Here is a 26,658-nt window from a genome sequence, read left to right as displayed (position 1 = left end):
AGAACCTACAAAATGGGAGAAAATATTTGGGTATCGTATATTTGATAAAGGTTTAATATCCAAAGTATATAAAGAACTCCTACAACTCAACAACCAAAAGATAAACAACCCAATCAAAAAATGAGCAAAGAACTTAAATAGACATTTCTCCAAAGAAGATACACAAATAGCTAATAAAAATATGAAAAGATGCTCAACATCATAGCCATTAGGGAAATATGAATCAAAACTACAGATATCACTTCACACACAACAAGGATGGCTATTAATTACAAAAAGGAAAACAACAAATGTTGGTGAGGATGTGGAGAAACTGGAACTCTAATACTCTGCTGGCAGGAAGGTTAAATGGTATAGCCATTGTGGAAAACAGTTTGGCAGTTCCTCAAAAAGTTGAATACATAACTGCCATATGACCCAGAAATTCTACTTAGGTATATACCCCAAAAAACTGAAAACAAGGACTCAAACTGATATTTGAACACTAATGTTCATAGCAGCTTTATTCACAATAGCCAAAAGGCAGAAACAACCCAGATGTTCATGAATAAACAAAAAGTAGTATATCCATATGATGGAATACTATTTGGCCATAAAAAAGATTGAAGTTCTGTGGTGGCTTAGAACCATGAAACCCAGAAAAATATGTTCTTAAACTTAATCCATTTCTGTGTGTGTGAACCATTCTAAGTAGGACCTTTTGATGAGGCTACTTCAGTTAAGGTGTGGCCTAACCGAATCAGGATGGGTCTTAATCCTATTACTGAAGGACTTATAGAGAAGGCCACATAGACAGATAGAAAGACACAGTGGGGAGCAGCCAGAAGTCAATGGAACTCAGAGAAGCCAGGAGAGACTGCCATGTGTACTGCCATGTAAAAAGCCAAGGACCAAGGACTGCTGGCAGCCAGCCCCAGAATGTCACAGTCTTCTGGGAGAAAGCAATGCTTTGTTGATGCTTTGATTTTGGACTTCTCACCTCAAACACGAGTCAAAAAGTTTCCATTGTTTAAACCAATCCATTGCATGGTATTTGACTTAACAGCCAGGTAACTAAAAGAAGTTCTGATACATGTTACAACATGCCTGAACCTAGAAAACATTATGCTAAGTGCAATAAACCAGACACAAAAGGATAAATACTGTATGATTCCACTTATATGAAATATCTAGAATTAGCAAATTCACAGAGACAGAAAGTAGATTAGAGTTTGCCAGGAGCTGAGGAGAGGGAGAGTGGGGAGTTACTGCTTCAAGGGTAAAGAGTTTTGGTCCTAGGTGGTAGAAAAGTTTTAGTAATGGAAGGTGGTGATGTAGCACAACACTGTAAAAGTAATTGCTGCCACTGAACTGTGCATTAAAAAATGCTTAATACTCTAACTGACTGAGCCACCTCGATAGATGAACTCACTGCCCTCCCCACTAACGTGGGACCCGACTCCCAGGGGTGTAAATCTCCCTGGCAATGCAGGATATGACTCCCGGGGATGAATCTGGACCTGGCATCATGGGACTGAGAGTATCTTCTTGACCAAAAGGGGGACGCAAAATGAGACGAGATAGTTTCAGTGGCTGAGAGATTTCATATGGAGTTGAGAGGTCACTCTGGTGGACGTTCTTATGCACTATATAGAGAACACCTCTTAGGTTTTAATGTACTGGAATAGCTAGAAGTAAATACCTGGAACTACCAAAGTCCAACCCGTCTTCTGTACTCCTGAAGACGATTATATAATAATGTAGGTTACAAGGGGTGACAGCGTGATTGTGAAAACCTTGTGGATCACACTCCCTTTATCTAGTGTATGGATGGATGAGTAGAAAAATGGGGATAAAAACTAAAAGACAAATAGGGTGGGATGGGGGGATGGTTTGGGTGTTCTTTTTTCACTTTTATTTTTTATTCTTATTCTTATTCTTTCTGATGTAAGGAAAATGTTCAGAAATATTGTGGTGATGAACACATAACTATATGATCATACCGTCAACAGCTGATTGAATATGGATGATTGTATGGTAAGTGAATATATTTCAATAAAACTGAATTAAAAAATGGTTAAAATGGCAAATTTTGTTATATATACATTATAAAAATAATTTTAAAAATATAATGATCTTTTTTAAAAAAAGGAAGAGAAGGGAATGATTATCAGCATGGTGGTGGCCCTTGGATGGAGAGGCAGGGCTTGGCGGGGAGGACACATTGGTATGTTCTACTTCTTAAGAGGGATTATTCACCTAGCAATTTGATTCTGAATCAGATTTTCCAATACTGTTCTTATAAATAAGTACCATCCCATGTGAATTCGTGTTACCTATAGAAGGTAACAACTAGTTAGGTAGATGGATATGGATCCGAATTAGCCACTCATGGGTGCAAAATGGTATTTATAAAATGAGACTCTTCCCTTGAATTGAGCCTCTAAACTCTCCCAGTCTATTAAAACAGAAGCACCATGAGAATGCAGACTGGGCTGACCGGTCAATGTGAAATAAATGTCTGCTTTCTCAGGTGGAAGTAACTCTTAATATCTTAGACCTGTTTACCTATAATCCTATTTCCTCTGCTTGTTCCCTTCAATGCCAAATACCTACCTTCATCATGAAATGGAAGCTCAATGACCCAGAAATAGTTTGAACAAATTTATTTCACTGAGGATGCTTCCATTTTTATCTTCATTAATTGTTTGGTCTCTGTCAAGTAAGCTGAAAGCAGGATTTATGTTTTGGCTGCTGGGTCCTGAAGATCTTAAAATTTAGACAATTTGTATGTTTAACTGAGGCAGAAAATATTTCATGTTCTGTATACAGATATACCCTACATATAGAGTGATGTCTTCTTTTTGTATTAAAATAATATTGTATTATCTCACTCTTCGTTTTTTAACCAAAGTAATCTTAAAGTGAAGAAAAGTAGCATGTTACCCAGATGAGCTTCACTAGTTTTTTTCTCACAATGAAGTATCACATTTAATAGGCCCACAATTTTTTCTTGCCTAAGAGAAACACACACACATACACATAAGTCTGCTCTCCTAAAATGAATGGCTTGAATGAATAGTAACTTATCCTGGGAGATTGGCTATTTACAAGATTTTACAAAAGTAAAATGCTAAAATATGGCAAGTTCACATTAGGCCTCAAAGCAGCAGCAATCAACTAGATGTAAAAAACAAACAAAGCACTCAGTCCTGAACCTCATATCTCTGCTCCCCATCAAAAATCACTGCTCTTACTAAATTTGCTTTCTGCGAAACATGGTGGCTCCTTGTTATCTATATTCATGTAAATGTTCTTCAAGTACATTTTATTACACAGACCATTAGAAAAGCTTCTCCATCACTGAAGGCTTTATACATTTCTAATTAATATATTTTAGCATTTCTATTCCACTATATTTCCAAATTGTAACTTTCTTTGGTAAATTCACGCAAACATGTGCAACAAATGGCAAAACTGCTCAGAGCAAACCAACATCAGAAACACGTCATCAATGATGAGGTTTCAGAAAGCTTTTTACAAACACATATGGGTTTTATAGTTGATTTCCACAGAACTGGTTTTGTTTTAAGGGGATGTTCTCTTTGCAGGATACAGTAGTTGAGCACCATCTCTTTGGGACAATATAAAACAGATTCACCAATACAATATTTAGGAGGTTTGTACCATGAACTAACTTACAGCTCTGGTTAGCTCTTTGATGGGGTCTGCAATTTGGTTCAAAGACAAGGTTTCAACATGTAAACTTTCTGGCTACAGAATGCCTGTAAAGAGAAATATGCTACTAACTATCAAACTGGGATTTAATTTCCATTTTATAGATCCTACAAAACAGAACCAGAGAGTTAATCTTGAGGACAATTTCCTTCCATAGTTCTCTGTAAATAGGTCAAGCAAGATCTTACCAGTAGCATTGCTGAAGTTCCATTGGGTCTGGATAAGTGGATTGACATTTCAGGAAACATCCTGTCAATGCGGCTAATCACATCATCAACATATCTAAGTGGAAAAAAAGAAACATACTTGTATGAACTAGAGCCTTATTCAAAGAAATAAACATCTACAGTTTGCTAAAGACTTCTTTCAAATTTAATTTTTATCAATGCAATACATTTTTAAATAGTTAACTATTTTTTTTTTGTAAACAAAAACCACTAGTCCCCTGTTCTTCCCCTTGCCTTCCCAGAAGTGACCATATTTTAGACATTTCTTTTGGTAGTTACCTCCATTTTTCTAAATACTGTGTTTTTAATGCTAGTTCTTGAGTTTTCATTTTTAGGCATAACCCATTGATTTTTTACTTTATTTTATTTTTTATTTTTATTTATTTTTATTTATTTTTTCATTTTTATTGAGATTGTTCAGATACCATACAATTATCCAAAGATCCAAAGTGTACAATCACTTGCCCCTGGGTACCCTCATACAGCTGTGCATCCATCACACTTAATTTTCGTTCAATTTTTAGAAACTTTTCATTACTCCAGACAAGAAATAAAGTGAAAGATGAAAAGAGAAAAAAAGAAAAGGAAACTCTAAACCTCCCCTATCCCTAACCAACCCCCCTCAGTTGTTGACTCCTAGTATTGATATAGTACGTTTGTTACTGTTTATGAAAAAATGTTGAAATACTACTAACTGTAGTATATAGTTTGTAATAGGTATATAGTTCTTCCCTATATGCCCCTCTATTATTAACTTCTAATCATATTGTCATACATTTGTTCTGGTTCATGAGGTGATTTCTAGTATTTGTACAGTTGATCATGGACATTGCCCACCATAGGATTCAGTTTTATACATTTCCATCTTTTGACCTCCAACTTTCCTTCTGGTGACATATATGACTCTGAGCTTCCCCTTTCCACCTCATTCACACACCATTCGGCACTGCTAGTTATTCTCACATCTTGCTACCAACACCCCTGTTCATTTACAAACATTTAAGTTCATCCTAATTGAACATTCTGCTCATACTAAGCAAGAGCATCTACCTTTCTTCCACAAGGCAGGAGGGAGAGTCATAGAAGGTAGAGAGGCAAAAGAAAGAGGAAACAAAAAAATGACAGCTAGGAAGCAGCAAAAGGAAAAATAACCTTAAATCAAAGTAGAATAAAGAATCAGACAATACCACCAATGTCAAGTGTCTAACATGCCTCCCCTATCCCCCCCTCTTATCTGCATTCACCTTGGTATATCACCTTTGTTACATTAAAGGAAGCATAATACAATGATTCTATTAGTTACAGTCTCTAGTTTATGCTGATTGCATCCCTCCCCCAATGCCTTCCCATTTTTAACACCTTGCAAGGTTGACATTTGCTTGCTCTCCCTCGTAAAAGAACATATTTGTACATTTTATCACAATTGTTGAATACTCTAGATTTCACCAAGTTACACAGTCCCAGTCGTTATCTTTCCTCCTTTCTTGTGGTGTCTCACATGCTCCCCATCTTCCTCTCTCAACCGTATTCATAGTTACCTTTGTTCAGTGTACTTACATTGTTGTGCTACCATCTCCCAAAACTGTGTTCCAAACCACACACTCCTGTCTTCTATCACCCTGTAGTGCTCCCTTTAGTATTTCCTGTAGGGCGGGTGTCTTGTTCACAAAGTCTCTCATTGTCTGTTTGTCAGAAAATATTTTGAGCTCTCCCTCATATTTGAAGGACAGCTTTGCTGGATACAGGATTCTTGGTTGGCGGTTTTTCTCTTTCAGTATCTCAAATATATCACACCACTTCCTTCTTGCCTCCATGGTTTCTGCTGAGAGATCCGCATATAGTCTTATTAAGCTTCCTTTGTATGTGATGGATCGCTTTTCTCTTGCTGCTTTCAGGATTCTCTCTTTGTCTTTGGCATTTGATAATCTGATTATTAAGTGTCTTGGCATAGGTCTATTCATATCTCTTCTGTTTGGAGTATGCTGCATTTCTTGGATCTGTAATTTTATGTCTTTCATAAGAGATGGGAAATTTTCATTAATTATTTCCTCTATTATTGCTTCTGCCCCCTTTCCCTTCTCTTCTCCTTCTGGGACACCAATGATACGTACATGTACTTTGTTTCATCCTTGAGTTCCCGGAGACGTTGCTCATATTTTTTCATTCTTTTCTCCATCTGCTCCTTTGCGTGTAGGCTTTCAGGTGTTTTGTTCTCCAGTTCCTGAGTGTTTTCTTCTGCCTCTTGAGATCTGCTGTTGTATGTTTCCATTGTGTCTTTCATCTCTTGTGTTGTGCCTTTCATTTCCATAGATTCTACTAGTAGGTTTTTTGAACTTTTGATTTCTGCCGTATACATGTCCAGTGCTTCCTTTACAGCCTCTATCTCTTTTGCAATATCTTCTCTAAACTTTTTGAATTGATTTAGCATTAGTTGTTTAAATTCCTGTTATCTCAGTTGAAGTGTACGTTTGTTCCTTTGACTGGGCCATAACTTTGTTTTTCTTAGTGTAGGTTGTAATTTTCTGTTGTCTAGGCATGGTTTCCTTGGTTATCCAAATCAGGTTTTCCCAGACCAGAACAGGCTCAGGTCCCAGAGGGAAGAAATATTCAGTATCTGGTTTCCCTGAGGGTGTGTCTTAGAAAATTGCTCCACCCTTTGATGCCTTGGGTCACTGTGCTTTTCTGCCCAGCAGGTGACGCCTGTTAGCCTATAATTCTTGACGGTATGGCCGTGTTCCCCCAGGCTCTGGGGTCTGGTTCTGAATGGAAAGGGCCCCACCCCTTTCCTCCTAGAGAACACAGACCCCTCAGGTGGAGGTCATTAGTATTTCAATGGTCTCGCTCTCTGCTTGTGCTGTCTCCACCCTTCCCAGAGTCACAACCCTGGAAACTGAAAATGACTGGGGCTTTCTCCACTGAGCCAAAAAAGAAACAGATAGTCCCCTTCAGACCCAGTCCAAGGCAACCCTCCGGCTCTCCCAGGTCAGTCGTCACCCAAAGCCTCTGTCTGTTTTTGGGGGCTGCGTACCTGTAGTGAGCAGTTCACAGTCGCTACTTAAAACCCCAGTTGGAGCTCAGCTGAGCTGTATTCGCCCACTGGGAGAGAGCTTCTCTGTGGCACCACGCGGCTCTGCAGCTCGGGCTATGGGGGAGGGGGTCTCCCGACCTGGTTCCGCAGGTTTTACTTACAGATTTTATGCTGTGTTCTCAGGCATTCCTCCCAATTCAGGTTGGTGTATGATGAATGGATGGTCTCGTTTGTCCCCCCGCAGTTATTCTGGATTATTTACTAGTTGTTTCTGGTTTTTTGTAGTTGTTCCAGGGGGACTACTTAGCTTCCACTCCTCTCTATGCCGCCATCTTGCCCGAGTCAATAATCCATTGATTTTTTTCTACAGGATATCAGAATTTATTTCTTTCATCTTACTGGCCACTGGACTCCAATAAAACAGCTTCCTCCCTTTGTATTTCTAGCCTAGGGATAGCAGCAGCTTTCTGTTGTTGCTTAACTCTGGGTTGCTTCACTGTCTTTTGTTTGGTTTCTCAATCCCTGAATAACCAACTCCCTGGATTAAATTCCTTCTGTTTGAAATACGTGAAGTAGTTTCTGTCTTCCTTGGTTGGACTCTAAAATTAACTCACGTTATACCACAATTTCTGCTTATATTTATAAATATTTGGTGTTTACATTCTAAAGTCTATGCATATATTTTAAATAGCTGAACCACATAGTGGCTCATCTTTATTTACCTGTAAGCTCTCTGTTTTTTCCTGGACTTCTGTTTTGCTTTGATTTTCATAGGATTTCATTTTCTATGTACCTATTGCAATCTTATAAAATTTATTTTTTTATTAGAGCAGTTGTACATTTACAGAAAAATCATTCAGAAAGTAGAGTTCCCATATACCCCCCTCACACACAAATAGTTTTCATAATTATTAAAATTTTGCATTAGTATGGCACTTTTGTACAATTGATGAAACAATATTATTATAATTATGCTATTAACTTTAGCCCACTGTCTACACTAGGGTTCACTCTTTGTGTTATCTAGCTCTGTATTTTGTTTTTTTGTGTGTGGTAACTTATATAAAACTTAAAATTTACCTTTTTTATGCCTTTTCAAATAAGAATTCAGTGGTGTTAAATACATTCTCAAAGTTGTGCTTCCATCACCATCGTCCATTGCCAAAACTCTTCTATGACCATAAAATGAAACTCTGAACCAATTAAACATTAACTCCCCATTCTTCTCCTCCTTCTAGACCCTGGTAACCTGTATACAGATTTCTGACTTTATTCTGCTTATTATTCTGACATTATTCACTTATTTCATAAGTGACTAGTTTCTGTTTATTTCATGTAAGTGAGCTCAAGTGTTTATCCCTTTATGTCTAACTTATTTCATTCAACATGATAACTTCAAGGTTTATCAATGTTGTGGCACACATCAGAACTTCATTCCTCTTTATGGGCAAATAATATTCCACTGCATGTATATACCCCATTTACTTTATCCATTCATCTGTTGATAGACACTAGGGCTGCTTCCACCTTTGGGTTACTGTGAATTAAGCTGCAATGAACACAGGTGTGCAAACATCTGTTAAAGTCACTGTTTTCAATTCTTTTGGATATATGCTGAGAAGTGGGATTGCTGGGTCATATAGTAATTCTATACTTCACTTTCTGAGGAATTGATAAACTATCCGCTATATAGTGGCTGCATCATTTTTTATTTCCAACAACAATCCATGAGTGTTCCTATTTCTCCACATCCTCTCTAACACTTATTTTCTGTTTTTTACTAGTAGCCATTCGAGTGGGTATAAGATGATCTCTCATTATGGTTTCAATTTGCATTTCTCTATTAGCTAATGGTGTTAAGCATCTTTTCATGTAGTTTTTGGCCACTCATATATCTTCTTTAGAAAATTGTTTATTCAAGACTTTTTCTCATTTTTAAATTGGGTTTTTGTCTTTTTGTTATTGAGTTGTAGGAATTCTTTATATATTCTGGATATTAAATCCTTATCAGATATATGTTTTTCAAATATTTTCTCTCATTCTGTAGCCTGGAAGTCAGTTTCTCCCACTTGTCTAGGATTTTAGTGTAGATTGGCCATGTGTTAATAATGCTCTTCTTCAATGTTTGGTCCCATGTACACTGAACCATTAGAGCAGCCCATGGTTAACCATTCAGATTTTCTCAGGTCTTTCTATACCTGCTTAATGCCCTGGGCATGCCCAATAATTGTTAAGATTACAGTATTATGTGCAACTGTTTCCCCTCCAGGAGAGGATTTCCTTTCCTCTCTTCTTCCTCTGGGAACCCTGGGCTCTCCTCTTTGCTTTTACACAAATTTTTCTCCCCAGCAGGTATGATTTGCTCAGCTCCTCTCCTGCAACCTGGGCTACCTTTTCACTCCAGCTGTCAGTCCTGGGTCCACTCTGTCTAACAGTGGTTCACTTTCCCCTTTTCATGAAGCTTTTCTGCCTATGGTAACTTCTGCACTGGGGGATCCCAACCCACAGGGCCAAATGGGCTTAGTATTCAAAACCATTTCTTCGTTCACATGCACCAGCAATTAGGACTTGGCTGGGAGTGTACACAGCTTGCCAATATATCCACCACATGTCATTCTTATTTCTTGGGGACCTCTTTGTATGCTCATGCATACTGACCTCTAGGCCCTATCTTGAGATAATGTGGCCTTAAGTTTCTGTGCTTGAATGTGCATGGGACTTTAAGTTGCTGTAGTGGAAGGTTTTGGGATCAGTGACCATAGCAGAAGATGCCTGGGCTGGAGTGCTGCTGCTATGTGTCTCAGGATCAAGTGTGGGGGAGCAGTCCAGACTGACAGATCCACACTGCTCTCTTTCCTCCTTATTTTGAGTGTGGGACAGTGGGTCCCCCCACCCCTTCAATTCAGCATTTGTGGAGTTTTCTTCCAGTCTCTATTGTCCTCCAGAATTCCAAGCAAGTTGAATCTGCCCTTTTATTTAGCTGTCTCTAAGGGAAAACATTCCTGGGAATGTCTTATGTTGCCACAGTGATGACATCATCCTCCATTTCAGTTTTATCTTCGAACTCTCTAACTGACTCTAGAACTTCTCTCATTAGAGTAACATATCAGGCAATCTATCAGTTCCAGTATTTTCTTTGGAACATTGTTCTAAGAGAGAATCCTGTTTTTCTAGCCCAGTGGCACACATATCTCTTAAGTTTTAATGATAACTAAATCAGATAATAATTGATTTTAAGCACTTAGCATGGTGCCCAACACATACTAAGAACTCAAATCAGGCTACTACTAAAAAATGATTACTACTATGTTATTAACAATTCTATGGGGCCAAAGATGCCCTCTCTGAGCAGGATGAATTCTTCCCTTGTGAAGAAGCCAACTCATTGCATAAAAAGAGTTATGTCTGGCTCCAGATCCATTTAGGATAAAATAGACAAGCACTTGTGGTCACCATCCAATCACAATGGAAAAAATGGGAATGTAAACTACAGTAGCTGAGAAGCAAAACTATTAAGTATTTTCCATTTGATAAGATATATATCTATTAAAGATCATTCCATTTGGAAATGACAAAATTAAATTACATGCCCATTAAACCCGAGACACATAAAAGGTATGTTTTCTTGGGAGGAAGAGGGAGATTAGCTCTCCATTCACAACATGAATAGATTTTAGTCAGAAACCTGGGACTCACAACGGATAGCAGACAATATAATGCCATATTAGCTGTGAAAGTTATAAAGTAATCTTACTGCTTAACCCATCAACTTAGAGAATGTTATTGCACAGTTTTTAAACCATTTGAAGAGGGAAAGGAAAAAAACTATAGGAGGACCAGTGGTAAAAAAATAATGACGATGAGAAGATTAGAGGAGAGATGCATGAGAAGAGTTGGCGGTGAATTGAAGGGTATTTGTCCTGGGGCAAAGAAAATTGAAGGGAGACTTTGGTATTCATCAAGTACAGAAATGGTCATTAGGATTTCAGTACCAAACAGTTATCTTCCATCTCCAGAAAGGACCAAAACATGGGGATATGGCATTAAAAAGCAAACTTGCACAGAAAGAGTAAGAAGGCATCTCTAAAAAGTAAAGTCTCATTCTGTTGCTTTTAAAAATGGTACAGACAACAATCTTTCCTGAAGGGCTAAGGACAGACTGACCAAGAAATGACACATCATCTCCTGTGGTCTTCTCCCAAATTCACAGCTTATGGTTAAACAGCCTTGGCTCTAAGGTTAAATACTACAAAAGAAGTAAAAGAAGAAATTAACTCATTTTTCATGACTGCCTGTTGTTTCTTGAAATGAAGGAAGACACATGACAAACTTCATGCCAATAACTTATACCAAGTCACTGGAAACATTTCTGCATTTACACATTTCTTCTCGAAATCTATTTGTGTGGTTTAAAGCCAGTTAACTCAGACTCAGCAGGAAGCAAAAATCCCCTGTCCTGTGTGAATGGAGGTCATTGCTAAATATATGCTAATGGAGGAGGGCAGGCTTCTGAACTGATCCTCAATCAATAGCCATCATAGTTCTGGACAGGAGAATGCAAATGAATATGCAGAACTTCAGTACAAAAGGAACATCATAATATGCTCTCTCTTGTACCTTTCACCTTGAAGTCTTCTAAATACTTTCTGGATAACTAGCTTTTATAATCAGCTAGGAAAACAGAGGAATGGGCAGGTTAAGTGATGATCCCAGGTCATGTAAAAAGCCAGAAATCAAGCTCGGTGTGCAGTTTTTCAGGGTTTCAACTACCTGGTTTTGCTTGCTTTTAGTAAGGGCAAGAATTCTAAATGGGCATACAACAAATATTCTTTACCGTTTCTAGATTCCTTTATTTATGAGATCTTAACTTGCAAGGGAAGTCAGTGGCAAGAGAAAAATAGTTCCAAGGAAAAATATTTGCAGCTGGCATAGGGAAGCAGAGAGGTCTGGAATGGGTTTTGTTGTTGCTTTCCTCAACAGGTGGTCTTAGATAAAGCTCAGCAAACTCAACAATTCTACTAAGCACAAACAAATTTTAAGAAGACTTTTTCATTCACATGCCTAACATAAAGGAGATCCAAATTTCTTTTTTACAGGTGACATTAAGTATTTGCCAAAAGAGAAAGAAAGTCAGCTGCATCTTTAAATGAGGAAAACAGTGTCAAAATTCTAGAAGCAAAAACCAAAACAATTCATTTTCAAATAGACCCAACCCTCAAAATGCAATACCACCACTAGTGACTTGACAGAAATAAGGGAAGCTCAAATGAAACCTCAAATGAAAAATCTGGAGATAAAATGACACTTTCCTTTTGCTGAGGGTGGGGGATTAGTTTGGTGAGGCAGTCTTTGTCATACCACCTCTTTGGCAGTACTTCTCAGAATGCTACCTCCCAAGACAGTATGCGCTACCAGAATCTGCACACAGCTCTGCAATATGCGTTCACTCCACTTCTATTGTAGGGCTAAGGACAGGTAGGAACAGCGTGCTTTCCTCCTACACTTCTACCATATGTTATATTCCATTCTGTGGCAGGATCAAATTACTTTAATTTTTACCTTTTGAATACAGGCAAACAAGCAGTAATACAGCAGTGGTGACTAGTTTACACTTGAGCAGACGCAGTGCTGAAAGACATTAATTTAGTGCCAAATTGAGCAGTGAGTCACAATTTGCACATATCTGTCAACCTGTTAGCAGGGTAATAACTTGGAAAGACTGCTGTTCCTGTTTACATTATAGAGGCCCTTCAAAAACAGAGAGCTGCTTGGTTCTACTTCCTGAAGCAATAGGCTGATGAGCTGGTTCGAAGGTCCAAGAACTGGGCTGGACATACAGACTCCTAGAAATCACTAGTTCAAATCAAAAGTGTAAATTCCTAACCTCAATATTTTCCAGCAGAATAATTAACTCTTAAGCAACAAGAGAATCCTGTTTCTCTATCCTGCTTCCCAGTTACCATCATATTCTCAAAGATTTCTGATCCAAGTTTTTCCACTGCAACTCAACTGACTCTTCCGGACATTGCTAATGGCTTCCTTAGGATTGAACTTCAGCCTGAAATATCTCAACATCTCTGGGGCATCAGAAACTATTATACCATTCTCAGATTTCTAACTTTAATTTCTTAGGTCCTATAAACCTTGTTGCCCTCTGATTGTCTCTGAGTAGCTTGACCTGGGAGTTCATTCACCACCTCACAAGGCAGCCCCTTGTACTGTCAGACCACCAGGATGTTTCATACCCACTCAGTATTTCAGCCCAATTGCCCCACTGCAGACTTGTGGAATAACACACAAATATTTCCTCAAAAACCTAAGGGCTTTCTGCAAACATGTAACAGATTTATCAAGTTTTCTGATTTCTTCTATCAGTAGGTTTTTTTTTAATTGATTTTTTTAATTGAGATTGTTCAGATACCATACAACTATCCAAAAATCCAAAGTGCACAATCAATTGCCCATGGCATCACCATACAGCTGTGCATCCATCAACACAATTATTTTTTTTTTCAATTTTTAGAACATTTTCACTACTCCAGAAAAGAAACAAAGACAAAAAAAAAGGAAACTCACATCCTCCCATACCCCTAACCACGGCCCCCCCCAATTATTGATTCATAGTTTTGGTATAGTACATTTGTTACTGTTGATGAAAGAATGTTAAAATACTACTAACTGTAGTATATAGTTTGCAATAAGTATATATTTTTTCCCTATATGCCTCTCTATTATTAACCTCTAGTTATAGTGACATACATTTGTTCTAGTTTGTGAGAGAGATTTCTAATATTTGTATAGTTAATCATGGACATTGTCCACCACAAGATTCACTGTTTTATACATTCCCATCTTTTAACCTCCAGCTTTCCTTCTGGTGACATGCATGACTCCGAGCTTACCATTCCCACCACCTTCACACACCTTTTAGCACTGTTAGTTATTCTTATTACATGCTACCATCACCCCTGTCCATTTCCAAATATTTAAGTTCATCCTAGTTGAACATTCTGCTCATAATAAGCAACCACTCCTTATTCTTTAGCCTCATTCTATATCCTGGTAACTTATATTTCATGTCTATCAGTTTACATATTATAATTAGTTCATATCAGTGAGACCCTGCAATATTTGCCTTTATGTGTCTGTCTTATTTCATTCAATATAGTGCCCTCAAGGTTTCTTCATCAACCCATTTCTTTTAGGATGGTTTTGTTCAAACACTATACATTCCGTCCTAAGTAAACAATCGTTGGTTCCCCGTACAGTCATGTATTTATGTATTGAGCACCATCGCCACTCTCTATATAAGGACATTTCTTCCGCAAAGATGGAGGAAGAGTCAAAGAAGGCAGAGAGGCAAAAGAAAAAGGCAAGAGAAAGAGAAAAACAAACAAACAATAAAACTTGATAGCTAGAAGGTGACAAAAGGAAAGACAGCATTAACCTAAAGTAGAAATAGAGTCAGACAACATCACCAATGCCAGGAGTCCCATACCCTTCCCCTATTCCCCACCCCCCCATATGCATTTAGCTTTGTTATATTGCTTTTGTTACATTAAAGGAAGCATAATACAATGTTTCTGTTAATTCTAGCCTCTAGTTTGCATTGACTGTATTTTCCCCCCAATCCCACCCTATTTTTAACACCTTGCAATGTAGACATTCATTTGTTCTACCTCACGTAAAAACATATTTGTACCTTTTATTACAATCGTTCAGCATCCTAGGTTTCCCTGAGTTACACAGTCCCAGTCTTTATCGTTCTTCTTTTGCTCTGCTGTCCCACATGATCCCAGCCTTCCTCTTTCAACCATATTCACAGTCATCTTTGTTCAGTGTACTTACATTGCTGTGCTACTATCTCCCCAAACTGTTTTCCAAACCTCTCACTACTGTCTTTTCCTTTCTGTCTGCAGTGCTTCCTTTAGTGTTTTCTGTAGAGCAGGTTTCTTGTTCACAAACTCGGTCATTGTCTTCTGTCAGAGAATATTTTAAGCTTTCCCTCATATCTGAAGGAAAGTTTTGCCGGATATAGGATTCTTGGTTGGTGGTTTTCTCTTTCAGTATCTGACATATATCACCCCACTTCCTTCTTGCCTCCATGGTTTCTATTGAGAAATCCACACATAGTCTAATCAAGCTTCCTTTCTATGTGATAGATTGTTTCTCTCTTGCTGCTTTCAGGAATCTCTTTATCTTTGATGTTTGATAATCTGATTATTAAGTGTCTTGGTGTAGGCCTATTCAGATCTATTCTGTTTGGGGTATGCTGCGCTTCTTGAGGCTGTAATTTTATGTCTTTCATAAGAGATGGGAAATTTTCATTGATTATTTCCTCTATTATTGCTTCTGCGCCTTTTCCCTTCTTTTCTCCTTCTGGGACACCCATGACATGTAAATTCTTGCTTTTCGTTTTGTCTTTATGTTCCCGGAGACGTTGCTCATATTCTTCCATTCTTTTCTCTATCTGTTCTTCTGTGTGTAGGCTTTCAGGTGCCTTGTTCTCCAGTTCCTGAGTGTTTTCTTCTGCCTCTTGAGATCTGCTGTTGTATGTTTCCAGTGTGTCTTTCATCTCTTGTGTTGTGCCTTTCATTTCCACAGATTCCGCCAGTTGGTTTTTTGAACTTTCAACTTCTACCTTATGTATGTCCTGTGTTTTCATTATACAGTTCATCTCTTTTGCCATATCTTCCCTAAACTTTTTGAATTGACTTATTATTAGTTGTTTCAATTCCTGCATCACAGTTGAAGGGCAAGTTTGTTCCCCTGACCAGGCCATAACCTCACTTTTCTTGGTGTAGGTTGTAGTTTTCTGTTGTCTAGGCATGGTTTCCTTGGTTACCCCAATCAGGTCTCCCCAGACCACAATGGGCTAAGGTCCCAGAAGGGAGAAATATTCAGTATCCGGTTTCCCTGAGGGTGTATCTTAGAAAATTGGTACACCCTCTGATGCCTCCAGTCACTGTGCTTTCCTGCCCAGCAGGTGGTGCCTGTTAGCCTATAATTCTTGAGTGGTGTAAGTTCTGAATGAAAGGCAGGTAGTAGAGCTGGGCCCTGCCCCTTTCCTCTTAGAGAAGATAGACGCTCGAGGGGGAGGTCATTAGCACTTCAATGGTCTCTCTCTGCCTGTGCTATACCCTTGTCTGGGTCACAGAACTGGGAACTGAAAATGGCTGAGGCTTTCTTCACTGAGTCGAAAAAGGAACAGAGCTAGTCTGAGGCAACCCTCTGGCTCTCCAAGGTCAGGTGTCACCCAAAGCCTCTGTCTACTTGTTGGGGATTCATGCCTTGTAGTGAGCAGGTCACACTTGCTAATTAAAACCCCAGTTGGAGCTCAGCTGAGCTATATTCGCTTGCTGGGAGAAAGCTTCTCTCTGGCATCATGAGGCTTTGTAGCTCGGGCTGTGGGGGAGGGGCACTGGTTTGGAGCCACAGTTTTTCTTACAGATTTTATGCTGTGATCTCGGGCATTCCTCCAAATTCAGGTTGGCGTATGATAAGTGGACGGTCACGTTTGTCCCCCTGCAGGAATTCCGGATTATTTACTAGTTGGTTCTGGTTTTTTTTAGTTGTTCCAGGGGGACTATTTAGCTTCCACTCCTCTCTATGCTGCCATCTTAAATCCTCCTATCAGTAGGTTTTACTCTTTCTTGAGTTATAAATCTCTTTGAGAATATTCTGAAAGCTAAAATACTTATATGCACAAAATTTTACATACAACTGTCTGCAGTTCATAGGCATCTCAAAGCCCATTTGTGGACCCCGAGACAAGAAACCCTGCTCTAGAACTATTTTAGAACTGTGGTATCTGATTTTCTTCTTTATTCCCTTTTGAATTGTAAATTTTATTTTTCAACAAAGCTACTTACATTTTAGGTAAAAATAATATATGTGTGTATATATATATTTGTGACAGCCTAGAAGTGAACACAACTGTAACTATACAATAAATCTAACAGTTCTGATAATCAAATATTCTTATTTCCATGATGGAGCCTAAGGTTAATTTTTGTTTGCTTTTAAAACAACTGCCTCTTACTGTTAATAAATCTTTCCAACAAAACTCAAGGACCTTCTTCCATGACCTTAGTGGTCATCTGATTGTAAGAAACCATCTTTGCCCTCCAAAGTCGTATCTCCCAAACTTTACAGAAGTTCCTTCTTAAAATGGAAATAGAGTACCACACATTAGCTCCCTGCTTGCTACATCACTCTCTCAATGGCAGAGCTCAGTAGTGAACTCAAATCGCAAGTCCTAACAGGGCCAAGGAGCTATTGCTCCAGACTCATCTGGCCTTCTTCCATGTCTCTGAGCAGACTTGTCCTACCTTGCACACTGTGTGCATTCTGCTTCCATTGCTGGAAGATTTTTCTCACACCTACTTCCACCTCCATGCCCAGGTAATTCTTACTCATACTTTAAGTATTCGGATTTCAGCTTAAATGACACTTCCCTGAAACAATGTCCCCAGATCATTCAGTTCACCCCATTCTACTTCTTATGGTACTTTTTAATCCTCTTCATAGCACCTGTCACATTTGCAATTAAACAATTATTTGAGTGATCATTTGTTTAACATCTACTTCCCCAATAGGACTGTCTATGGAACTATGTAACTGCCCTCTTCACTGTGGAATCCCTGGCACCTTGTCAGTGCCTGGCCTCCAGTAGGCACTCCTTAAATATATGCTGAATGAGTAGACAATCTATTAAAAGTAAGCCATATAGACCCAAATTAGGTAGTAATGAAAAACTAAAATGCAAAGTTCTATTTAGCAGATAAAGTTTTGAGGTATTAGAGTGTTCTTACAGTTTCCATCAAAAGTCACTAACAACAGCAATCAAAGAGCTCCAAATAACAAACCTCAAAGAAAGCAGCAGAGATCTTTGAAAGTCTTACAGCTTAATATGCATCTACAAAATCCCTGCACCTGTTTTACTAGACGCTCAATGACTCTTAGAAGCAAGAACCTTCTAAAGAAGTGCACTGTTATTGACATGCCAGTTTTAAAATGTTGCTTTTAATGAACTAATTAATTCTGCAAAACATTTAGTACAAAGATGTGTGCTACCAAATTGAGATCACAATGCTAAAATGATAATGTAGAAGACATTTCTAAAGATATTGATTTTGCAAAACATTTATATTCTACTCTATGCATTAAAATGTATTTCAAACTATTTGTAATTAAAGCCTTAAAATAATTTGCTGGACAGATGGCTTAGTTCTCTACAGTTTGACCTTTCCTCAATTAAGAAAAAACACACACAAAATAAACAAATCTGGAACTCAGCCAGTGATTCCGTGTTAGTGTGATGCTTAGCAGCCCAAGCCGAATTTAAATAGCATTTACCCCACACAGTGTGTAAGACACATGCTGTTCATTTTCTCCACTCATACAAAATCTAAAAATTAGGAGATGTATATATTTAATAAACCACCATTTTTTGGGAAAGGATAATGCCCAGTAGATATCAAAAAGGGAATTATTTGCATGATTTGCAATTGATTTAAGCTTTTCCTCCACACCTGTCCAGAATGATGAGACTGAGTGGACTTTGATATTGGTTGGAAACAGAACTAGGGAGTGGGGGCGGGGTGGTGGTGGTGAGGGTGGATGTTTAATTACTTCATGAGCATGAGTTTGACTCAAACTAGAGAAAGAATATAGGAAACGTAGGCCAAATTTGCTCACTTCTTGGATTTGTAAATTGTTTGCATCATGCCTGTGAAAGATTTCTGATTATTCTCTCAAGGAAATTAAAAATACTTTCTAATTTTACATTAAAAAGCAAGACTAGATGTACTGAGCACAGAAATAAGAGCCACTTGCTTAGATTTCTACACTATCCGTTACCATACTCCTTTCCTACCTCTTCCAGCTGGCTACCTACCTACTGAGCCCTTGTTTTCCAACAAAAGATATTCAAAATCTCTTCAGGGAAACTTCATCTGAGACAGGGCTGTCAAAATTAGGATGAGTTTCTTTCAGGGAGTGAAACAGGAGGGGAGATTTACCCGGTTCTGTCCTTAGCAACTTACAGATTTTGAACCTGTAAATACATTACCAAAACAAACAAACCAAAAATTAGGGGAACCACCAAGGCAAGCAAACAAAAGCTACCTCTACATTTCCAAAAGTTGGAATAAGTGCAAAAAGACCCACTGTAGACTGAAACATATAAACAAACCTGCCTGCTTCCTTCTTCCTGTCAGTGTCAAGCAGCCCAGTAAGTTCATAGGTATGGCATGAACCAGAACACTTGGCAAATAGCATCATAAAAATAGAATTCTTACAAACAATTTAGCATGATTTAGAGAGCTAAGGAATCTAATTTGCAAAATTACTCTTATTTTATTTATTAATAAATATTTATTGAATGCCTGCAATACTCAACAAATAAATTACTCTGTTCAGGGAACAATATTAAATACTTAAGATACAAAGAAATTGAATTAGCTGGCTCAAGTGATACTGAGTCAAAAGTGGGGAGGGGGGTAAGTGGGAGGAGTTCTCTGCCCAATGGGCTCAGATGACCAATTCCTGAGACACCAGGGTTTCAAAGAGAAAAAATTTATTGCTAAGTGTGAAGCAGGAAAACAGAAAGCCTACTGGCCTAAAAATATGTCTCCCAGAAATGCAATAACTCTGATAGTTTTAGAGTATCAAAAGATGAGCAGGCTTTAGGATAATGAGTATAATAGCTCAAGATGATGAAGTTAGGGATGATTTAATTATTGATTATGTGCAGACTGATTACATGCTAACTTTGTCTAGTAAGATAGTGTAGGTAATGGGGAGGGTTAGTTCTGGGCTGACTCAAGTTCCATCATTAATAAACATTAGCGGCTGTCTTTGTGATCATAAGACTCTAAAATTGTAAAACAGGATAAGGGGGTCTACGAGGGGCCTGTCACAAGGCTTCTATAATCACAAGTAAAGGTTCTATGGTTATACAATCATTATCAAAGAACAAGGCAGCTGGGTTACAGTTAGTAATTTCAGGTAATTCCTTTTGGCTATTTTACAATATATGAGAAAGTAAGAAAAGCATCTATATAATAATTCAGTAATCATAATTATTTGTTAATTCTTAACTCTCAGTTACAACAATAGGCATTCTGTGAGAGTTATATGGCTGGAAGGATGGGTCCTCAGCCCATCTTGAGGAGGAAAGCAGTCACTGCTTTCCAGTTCTCAAAGCACTTTTGCATCCTTTACCTCATACAATCTCTCAGCAGCTCTGGCAAGTAAGGAGGGCATGTACAAAACCTCTGTTTTATAAATGACTTGCTCAAGGCTAAGAAAGGCTAAGCAGTAGAGCTGAGTCCAGAACCTATGTCTCTGGATTCCCCATTTACAGGGCTTTCTTTCACACCAGTGTTTTTATGAGGTATGAGAGGATTCCATGGGAAAAGTTAGATTTTATGTTTGTCATTCCTTACACTTCTTTTAAAACAACTGGGAAAAATTTTAGTAGCATATTAACAAAATGAAATCAGTCTATGATTTCCTGTCTTTCCAGTCATTCAATAAGTATCTATTCAGTGCCTATTTGAGCCTAGGGACATACTGATTAAGGTAGTCTACAGAGAAACAGGATACCTAAGTTGAATTTCCTTAGGTTCTCCTACTGGGTTTCTGACTTGGTGACTCTCAAGGTCACACTGACTTTTTTTTTTTTTAGTAATGAAAATGTTCTAAAATTGACTGTGGTGATGAACGCACATTGTCTTATAATGTGCAAAGTTAGTAGACAAAAGGAAGGGGTGAAATAGTGAATACTTCTTTTGCATTTTATTTTATAACAATAACTAAAAGGTAAATGTTTTTCTAAATTTCTGCTCTTCTTGCATTACAAATTTATTCAGATATTTTGTGGGCCCTCGACTCCATAAAACATTTAAATAATGTATTATGCTGGGGAAAGAATTATATTTCACTCTACGTCTATCTACCTCTTCTGTAAGCCCTTCACGTTAAAAAGGAGAAAAAACAACAATGAAAACACCCATATTGAGCTTTCCAACAATACCAATTAACAATAGTTATTAAATCAGTCATCTCTGTCAGGTCATGTGAAATGACACTCAGAGCTCAGATGGGAGGTGAAGAGGGCTAGACTCCACAATTCACACCACGAGGAAGCAATTCCTAGGTTTTTGACATTCAACAAGAGCTGGCTGGGGCAGATAGTGCATGTTGGAAAGCTACAGCCCTTCCCCAAATTCCAATAGCTTTTCTTTTTATTCCATGGTAACAGCCGAGTTCTGTGAATATCAGGTACAGAATAGCCTATTAATATTTGTCACATTCTGGCAACCATTTAATGTAGCCACCATTTCCAGCAATTCAGAGTTTGCTGCATACACGTAAAACAAGATTCTGTTTCCATTTGATTTTTCAATGTCCTTGGGAACATACATGGCAGATTTAACAAAGAGAAATGTCTACGAAAATGATAAAGAATCACTGAAGACAAAACTTCTTTCTAGTTATACATTAAGCAGATGCATACTAGTAGTCAGAAATGGTCAACACATTTCAGGAAACTGCAAAATTCTTTTTTTCTTCCTGGAACAAATATGATTGTTTGTATGACAGTAATTTCAAGTTTTATTTTCACTCATCAATCACTTCCTGTGATATTTAAATGATATTGCATATAGTAGGTGCTCAATGCACATGTGGTGAGCTGGGCTGATTTAAGCAGACTGAATCAAAACTAAATAAGCATCACAGAGTAGACTGTAAGGCAGAACTGAGATAATGACAAATGGAAGTTAAATGAAATCAAGTGAGGTCTCTTGTCTGGAACTTCAGGGATCTTTCCCACTTTTAGGGCTTTCACATATAAGGTTCTTTCTGACTGGAATACTTAACCCCTGACTATTAACTCCTAATTTAATCCCCTTCAGATCTCTGCTGAACTTCCTCTTCAGTGGAATAGACTTCTTCAAGGCCCCCAAATGAAAAATGGATCAGTTATCATCACTCATGACTCCTTCATTTTATAACAAATATCACCATCTATACCTTCACATCTGGGTGACTGACTGCTTAATGTTCACCTTTCCCACTAGGCTGAAAACTCCACGAGGGAAAAGGACAGTCTATCTTGTTCCCTGCTGCACCCTTAGCCCCTAGCACATTGTCTGGCACACAGCAGGCTTTCACTAGATATCTGATAAATGAACCTTGCATGTGGACTCCTTAAAATTGTATGTAGCATAATACAGAGTCTGAGGCTAGGGCTTAGGAATCACACAGACCTAGACGCTCACGTTCTTGCTCTGCCCTTGTCTTGGGCAAGCTACATTAAACTCTCTAAGCTTCAGTTTCCTCAATTGTAAAATAAGAATAAAAAATTATCTTCTTCAAATGCCCATTAGGAGAATTATGTGAAAAAAAAATGCACCTAAAGCAGTTAAGACAAAATAAACAATAATATTAGCTGTTCTTATTATGTATATGAATATCACATTTTTCTTAAAAAGAAAAAAAACGTTTTGCTTTCATCGGATTCATAAAAGTGTCTGTGACCTCAAAAGGTTAGGAACTTTAGCCCGAGTCTAGAGGAATTTAAAGCCTCAACAAGTCAACCAGAGAACTGAAAACCACTTGAAGAATAAGCATTAAAAGACAGGAAATACTCTTTTAGGTTTCCTGTTCCTTTTAACACATTGCTGCATTCAGTTAATAAGAAGAGTTCTTTTCATTATTTTCAAATGAAAGCAGAAAGTAAAGAGGGAAGACTGTTGCTGATCTTGAAATATGACTTAGTATGGAAGTGGGATGTAGTAAATACATTTGGCTTCTAGAACAGGGTCTATGCTTTGCCTTTCATTTGTCCCTCTATATCTATCTTTCCTTCCTTCTCCCTGCACTGTTTCTCAGAAGGGTAATTTACATATGAACTGTATCATCAAGACTTTTTGCCCCTTGGCTTCCAATTGGGTTCCCTCAGTGGTAGGTACCAGCTGGAGATAAAGAAGACAGGAAAAGCATGAGGTTGGGGGTCACTGAGGGCTGGCTGTGACAACTCAATTCAGTTATACCAGTTTTATTGTGCTTCACAGATTTCACATTTTTAATAAATTGAAGATTTGTGACAATCCTGCCTGGAGTAAAGCTATGGGCACCACTTTTCCAACAGCATGTGCTCACTTCATGCTTCCGTGTCACATTTTGGTAATTATAGCAATACTTCAAACTTTTTCATTATTATTATATCTGTTATGGTGAATTGTAATTCAGTGATCAATAAATATTGTGTGTATTCTGAATGCTCCACCAACTGACTGTTCCCCAATCTCTTTCCCTCTCCTCCAGCTTCTTTATTCCCTGACACACAACCATATCAAAATTAGGCCAATTAATAACCCTACAATAGCCTCTAAGTATTCAAGTAAAAGGAAGAGTTGCATGTCTGTCATTTCAAATAAAAAACTAGAAATGATGAAGCTTAAGTGAGAAAAGTATGTCAAAAGCTGAGATAGGCCGAAAGCTAGGCCTCTTGCGCCAAGCAGCCAAGTTGTGAATGCAAAGGAAAAGTTTTTGAAGGAAATTAAAAGTGCTATTCTAGTGAATACATGAATGACAAAAAAGTGAAACAGCTTGACTGCTAATATGGAGAAAGTTTTTTGGGCTGGAGAGAAGATCAAACCAGCCACTACATCTCCTTAGGCCAAAGCCTAATACAGAGCAAGGCCCTAACTCTCTTCAATTCTATGAAGGCTGAGAGAGATAAGGAAGCTGTGGAAGAAAATTTGAAGTTAGAGAGGTTGGTTCATGAGGCTGAAGAAAGAAGTCATTTCCATAACACAAAAGTGCAAGGGAAAGAAGCAAGTGCTGATGTAGAAGGTGCCAACAAGTTATCCAATATATCTAGCTAAGATAATTGATGAAGGTGGCTACACTAAACAGCAAATTTTCAGTGTAGACAAAACAGCCTTATATTGGAAGAAGGTGCCATCTAGGATTTTCATGGGTAGAGACGAGAAGTCAATGCTTGGCTTCAAAGCTTCAAAGGACAGCAGGCTCTCTTGTTAGGGGCTATTGCAGGTGGTGACTTTAACTTGAAGCCAATGCTCATTTACCATTCCAAAAATCCTAGGGCCCTTAAGAATTATGCTAAATCTACTCTGCTTGTGCTCTATAAATGGAACAAAGCCTGGATGACAGCACATATGTTTACAACACAGTTTACTGAATATTTTAAGCCCACTGTTGAGACCTACTGCTCAGAGAAAAAGATTCCCTTTCAAAATATTACCATGCATTGACAATACACCTGGTCACCCAAGAGCTCTGACAGAAATGTACAATGAGATTAATGTTGTTTTCATGCCTGCTAGCACAGCATCCATTCTGCAGCCCATGGATCAAGGAGTAATGTCAACTTTCAAGACTTATTATTTAAAAAATACATTTCATAAGGCTATAACTGCCATAGACAGTGATTCCTCTGATGGATTTGGGCAAAGTCAACTGAAACCTTCTGGAAAGGAGTCACCATTCTAGATGCCATTAAGAACACTTGTGATTCATGGAAGAAGGCCAAAATATCAACACTAACAGGAGTTTGAAAGGAGCTGATTTCAACCCTCAAGGATGACTTTGAGGGGTTCAAGACTTCAGTGGAGGAAGTCACTGCAGATGTGGTAGATACAGCAAGAGAGCTAGAATTAGAAGTGGGGCCTGAAGATGTGACTGAATTAGTGCAATCTCATGATAAAACTCGAATGGATGAAGAGTTGCTTCTTGTGGATGAGCAAAGAAAGTGGTCTGTGCCAGTTTGAATATATTGTGTCCCCCAAATGCCATTATCTTTGATGTACTCTTGTGTGGGCAGATGTTATCAGTGTTGATTAGATTGTAATTATTTGAATGTTTCTGTGGAGATGTGCCCCACCCAGCTGTGGGTGATGACTCTGATTGGATAATTTCCATGGAGGTGTTGCTCCGCCCATTCAGGGTGGGTCTAAGTTGAGTCACTGGAGCCATATAAATGAGCTGACGGACAGGGGGAACTCAGTGCAGCTGTGAGTGACGTTTTGAAGAGGAGCTACAGACAAGAGGGACACTTTGACGAAAACACAGGAGCTGCAGATGAGAGACATTTTGAAGACAGCCGTTGGAAGCAGACTTTTGCTCCGGAGAAGCTAAGAGAGGACAAATATCCCAAGTGCAACTAAGAGTGACGTTTTTGAGGAACAGCAGCCTAGAGAGGAACATCCTGGGAGAAAGCCATTTTGAAACCAGAACTTTGGAGCAGACACCAGCCACATGCCTTCCCAGCTAACAGAGGTTTTCCGGACGCCATTGGCCATCCTCTGGTGAAGGTACCCTATTGTTGATGTGTTACCTTGGACACTTTATGGCCTTAAGACTATAACTGTGTAACCAAATAAACCCCCTTTATAAAAGCCAATCCATTTTTGGTGTTTTGCATTCCAGCAGCATTAGCAAACTAGAACATGGTCTCTTGACACGGAATCTACTCCTGGTGAAAATGCTGTGGACATTGTTGAAATGACAACAAAGGATTTAGAATACTACATAAACTTAGTTGATAAAGCAGCTGCAGGCTTTGAGAGGAGTGACTGATTTTGTAAGACGTTCTACTGGGGTAAAATGCTGTCAAACAGCATTGCATGCTACAGAGATATCTTTTGTGAGAGTCCATTGATATGGCAAACTTCTTGTCTTATTTTAAGACATTGCCACAGCTACCCCAACCTTCAGCAACCACCACCCTGATCAGTCAGCAGCCATCAATATCAAGGCAAGACCCTCCACCAGCAAAAAGATTATGACTCACTGAAGGCTCAGATGATGGCTAGCAATAAATTATTTTTAAATTAAGGTATGTATATACATAAGGTTGACATAATGCTATTGTACACTTAACAGACTACAGTGTAGTGTAAACATAACTTTATATGCACTGGGAAACCAAAACATTCATGTGACTCGCTTTATTGCAATATTTGCTATATTGTGGTGAACTGAATCTGCAATATCTCTGAGGTATGCCTGCAATGACAAAATACCAAGGACCCCAATTTTATGGTGATAAACGTTTGGTATATCCCACTAGGGAACATGGACTGAATGGTGGCAGAAGTCAGCTATAACTACTAATTTAGACCTTGTGACCAGCTATTGAAGAGGGAACAGTAGTAGCTATATTTTATGTTCATTGTTTCTTGGCTTCTTCCTGCCAATACTACCTTACATAAAGAGTACTGGTTGGGTGGTGATGAAAGTGACATCACCCCCTCCAGACCGATGACCTTCTTTTCCACAGTGTTTTGTGCTCCAACAGGCCAAGTCATCAATGGACTCCCTTGTCCTTGGCTTCTGGCTGGGTTTGGCCAAAGAGAGGCAATGACAGGAGATGTGGAAAGTGGAGGCAAAGTGAGGTCAAGGTATTTATTCCACCAGCAAAGTCACCTGGAATAGCTGCATCTCTCATCATGCCTGTGTCAGGAGCCCTCTCCACACAGCTCAATCTCTAACCCTAGGTTCCAGTAGCCACACCCTCCCTTTTTCCCTTCAGAGGAAGGAACAGAAACAGCTCTGCCTATTGTTACTAGCCTGGGGTACTGCACACTCCCTACAGCTTCCTTATATCCTGTCCACACCTTTGAAAACAGTCTCTTTATTAAAGTCTCC

The 26,658-nt window shown here is 38.6% G+C and overlaps 1 protein-coding gene across 2 annotated transcripts in view; it reads right to left on the bottom strand.

Moving 5' to 3' along the window:
* The window catches only part of MED27 (mediator complex subunit 27), a 296,509-nt gene that overhangs the window by 99,892 nt on the left and 169,959 nt on the right, over positions 1-26,658 (bottom strand). For both annotated transcript variants that reach the window (XM_037851143.1, XM_037851142.1), the window contains exon 4: positions 3,906-3,999. In XM_037851143.1, coding sequence (XP_037707071.1) covers positions 3,906-3,999 — 94 coding nt within the window. The remainder of the gene's footprint in view (positions 1-3,905; positions 4,000-26,658) is intronic.

This window comes from Choloepus didactylus, chromosome 10 (genome assembly GCF_015220235.1).
Source record: "Choloepus didactylus isolate mChoDid1 chromosome 10, mChoDid1.pri, whole genome shotgun sequence".
Lineage (NCBI taxonomy): Eukaryota > Metazoa > Chordata > Mammalia > Pilosa > Megalonychidae > Choloepus > Choloepus didactylus.
Note: the sequence above shows the minus strand (reverse complement) of the source record. Positions and strands in the feature narration are given on the sequence as shown.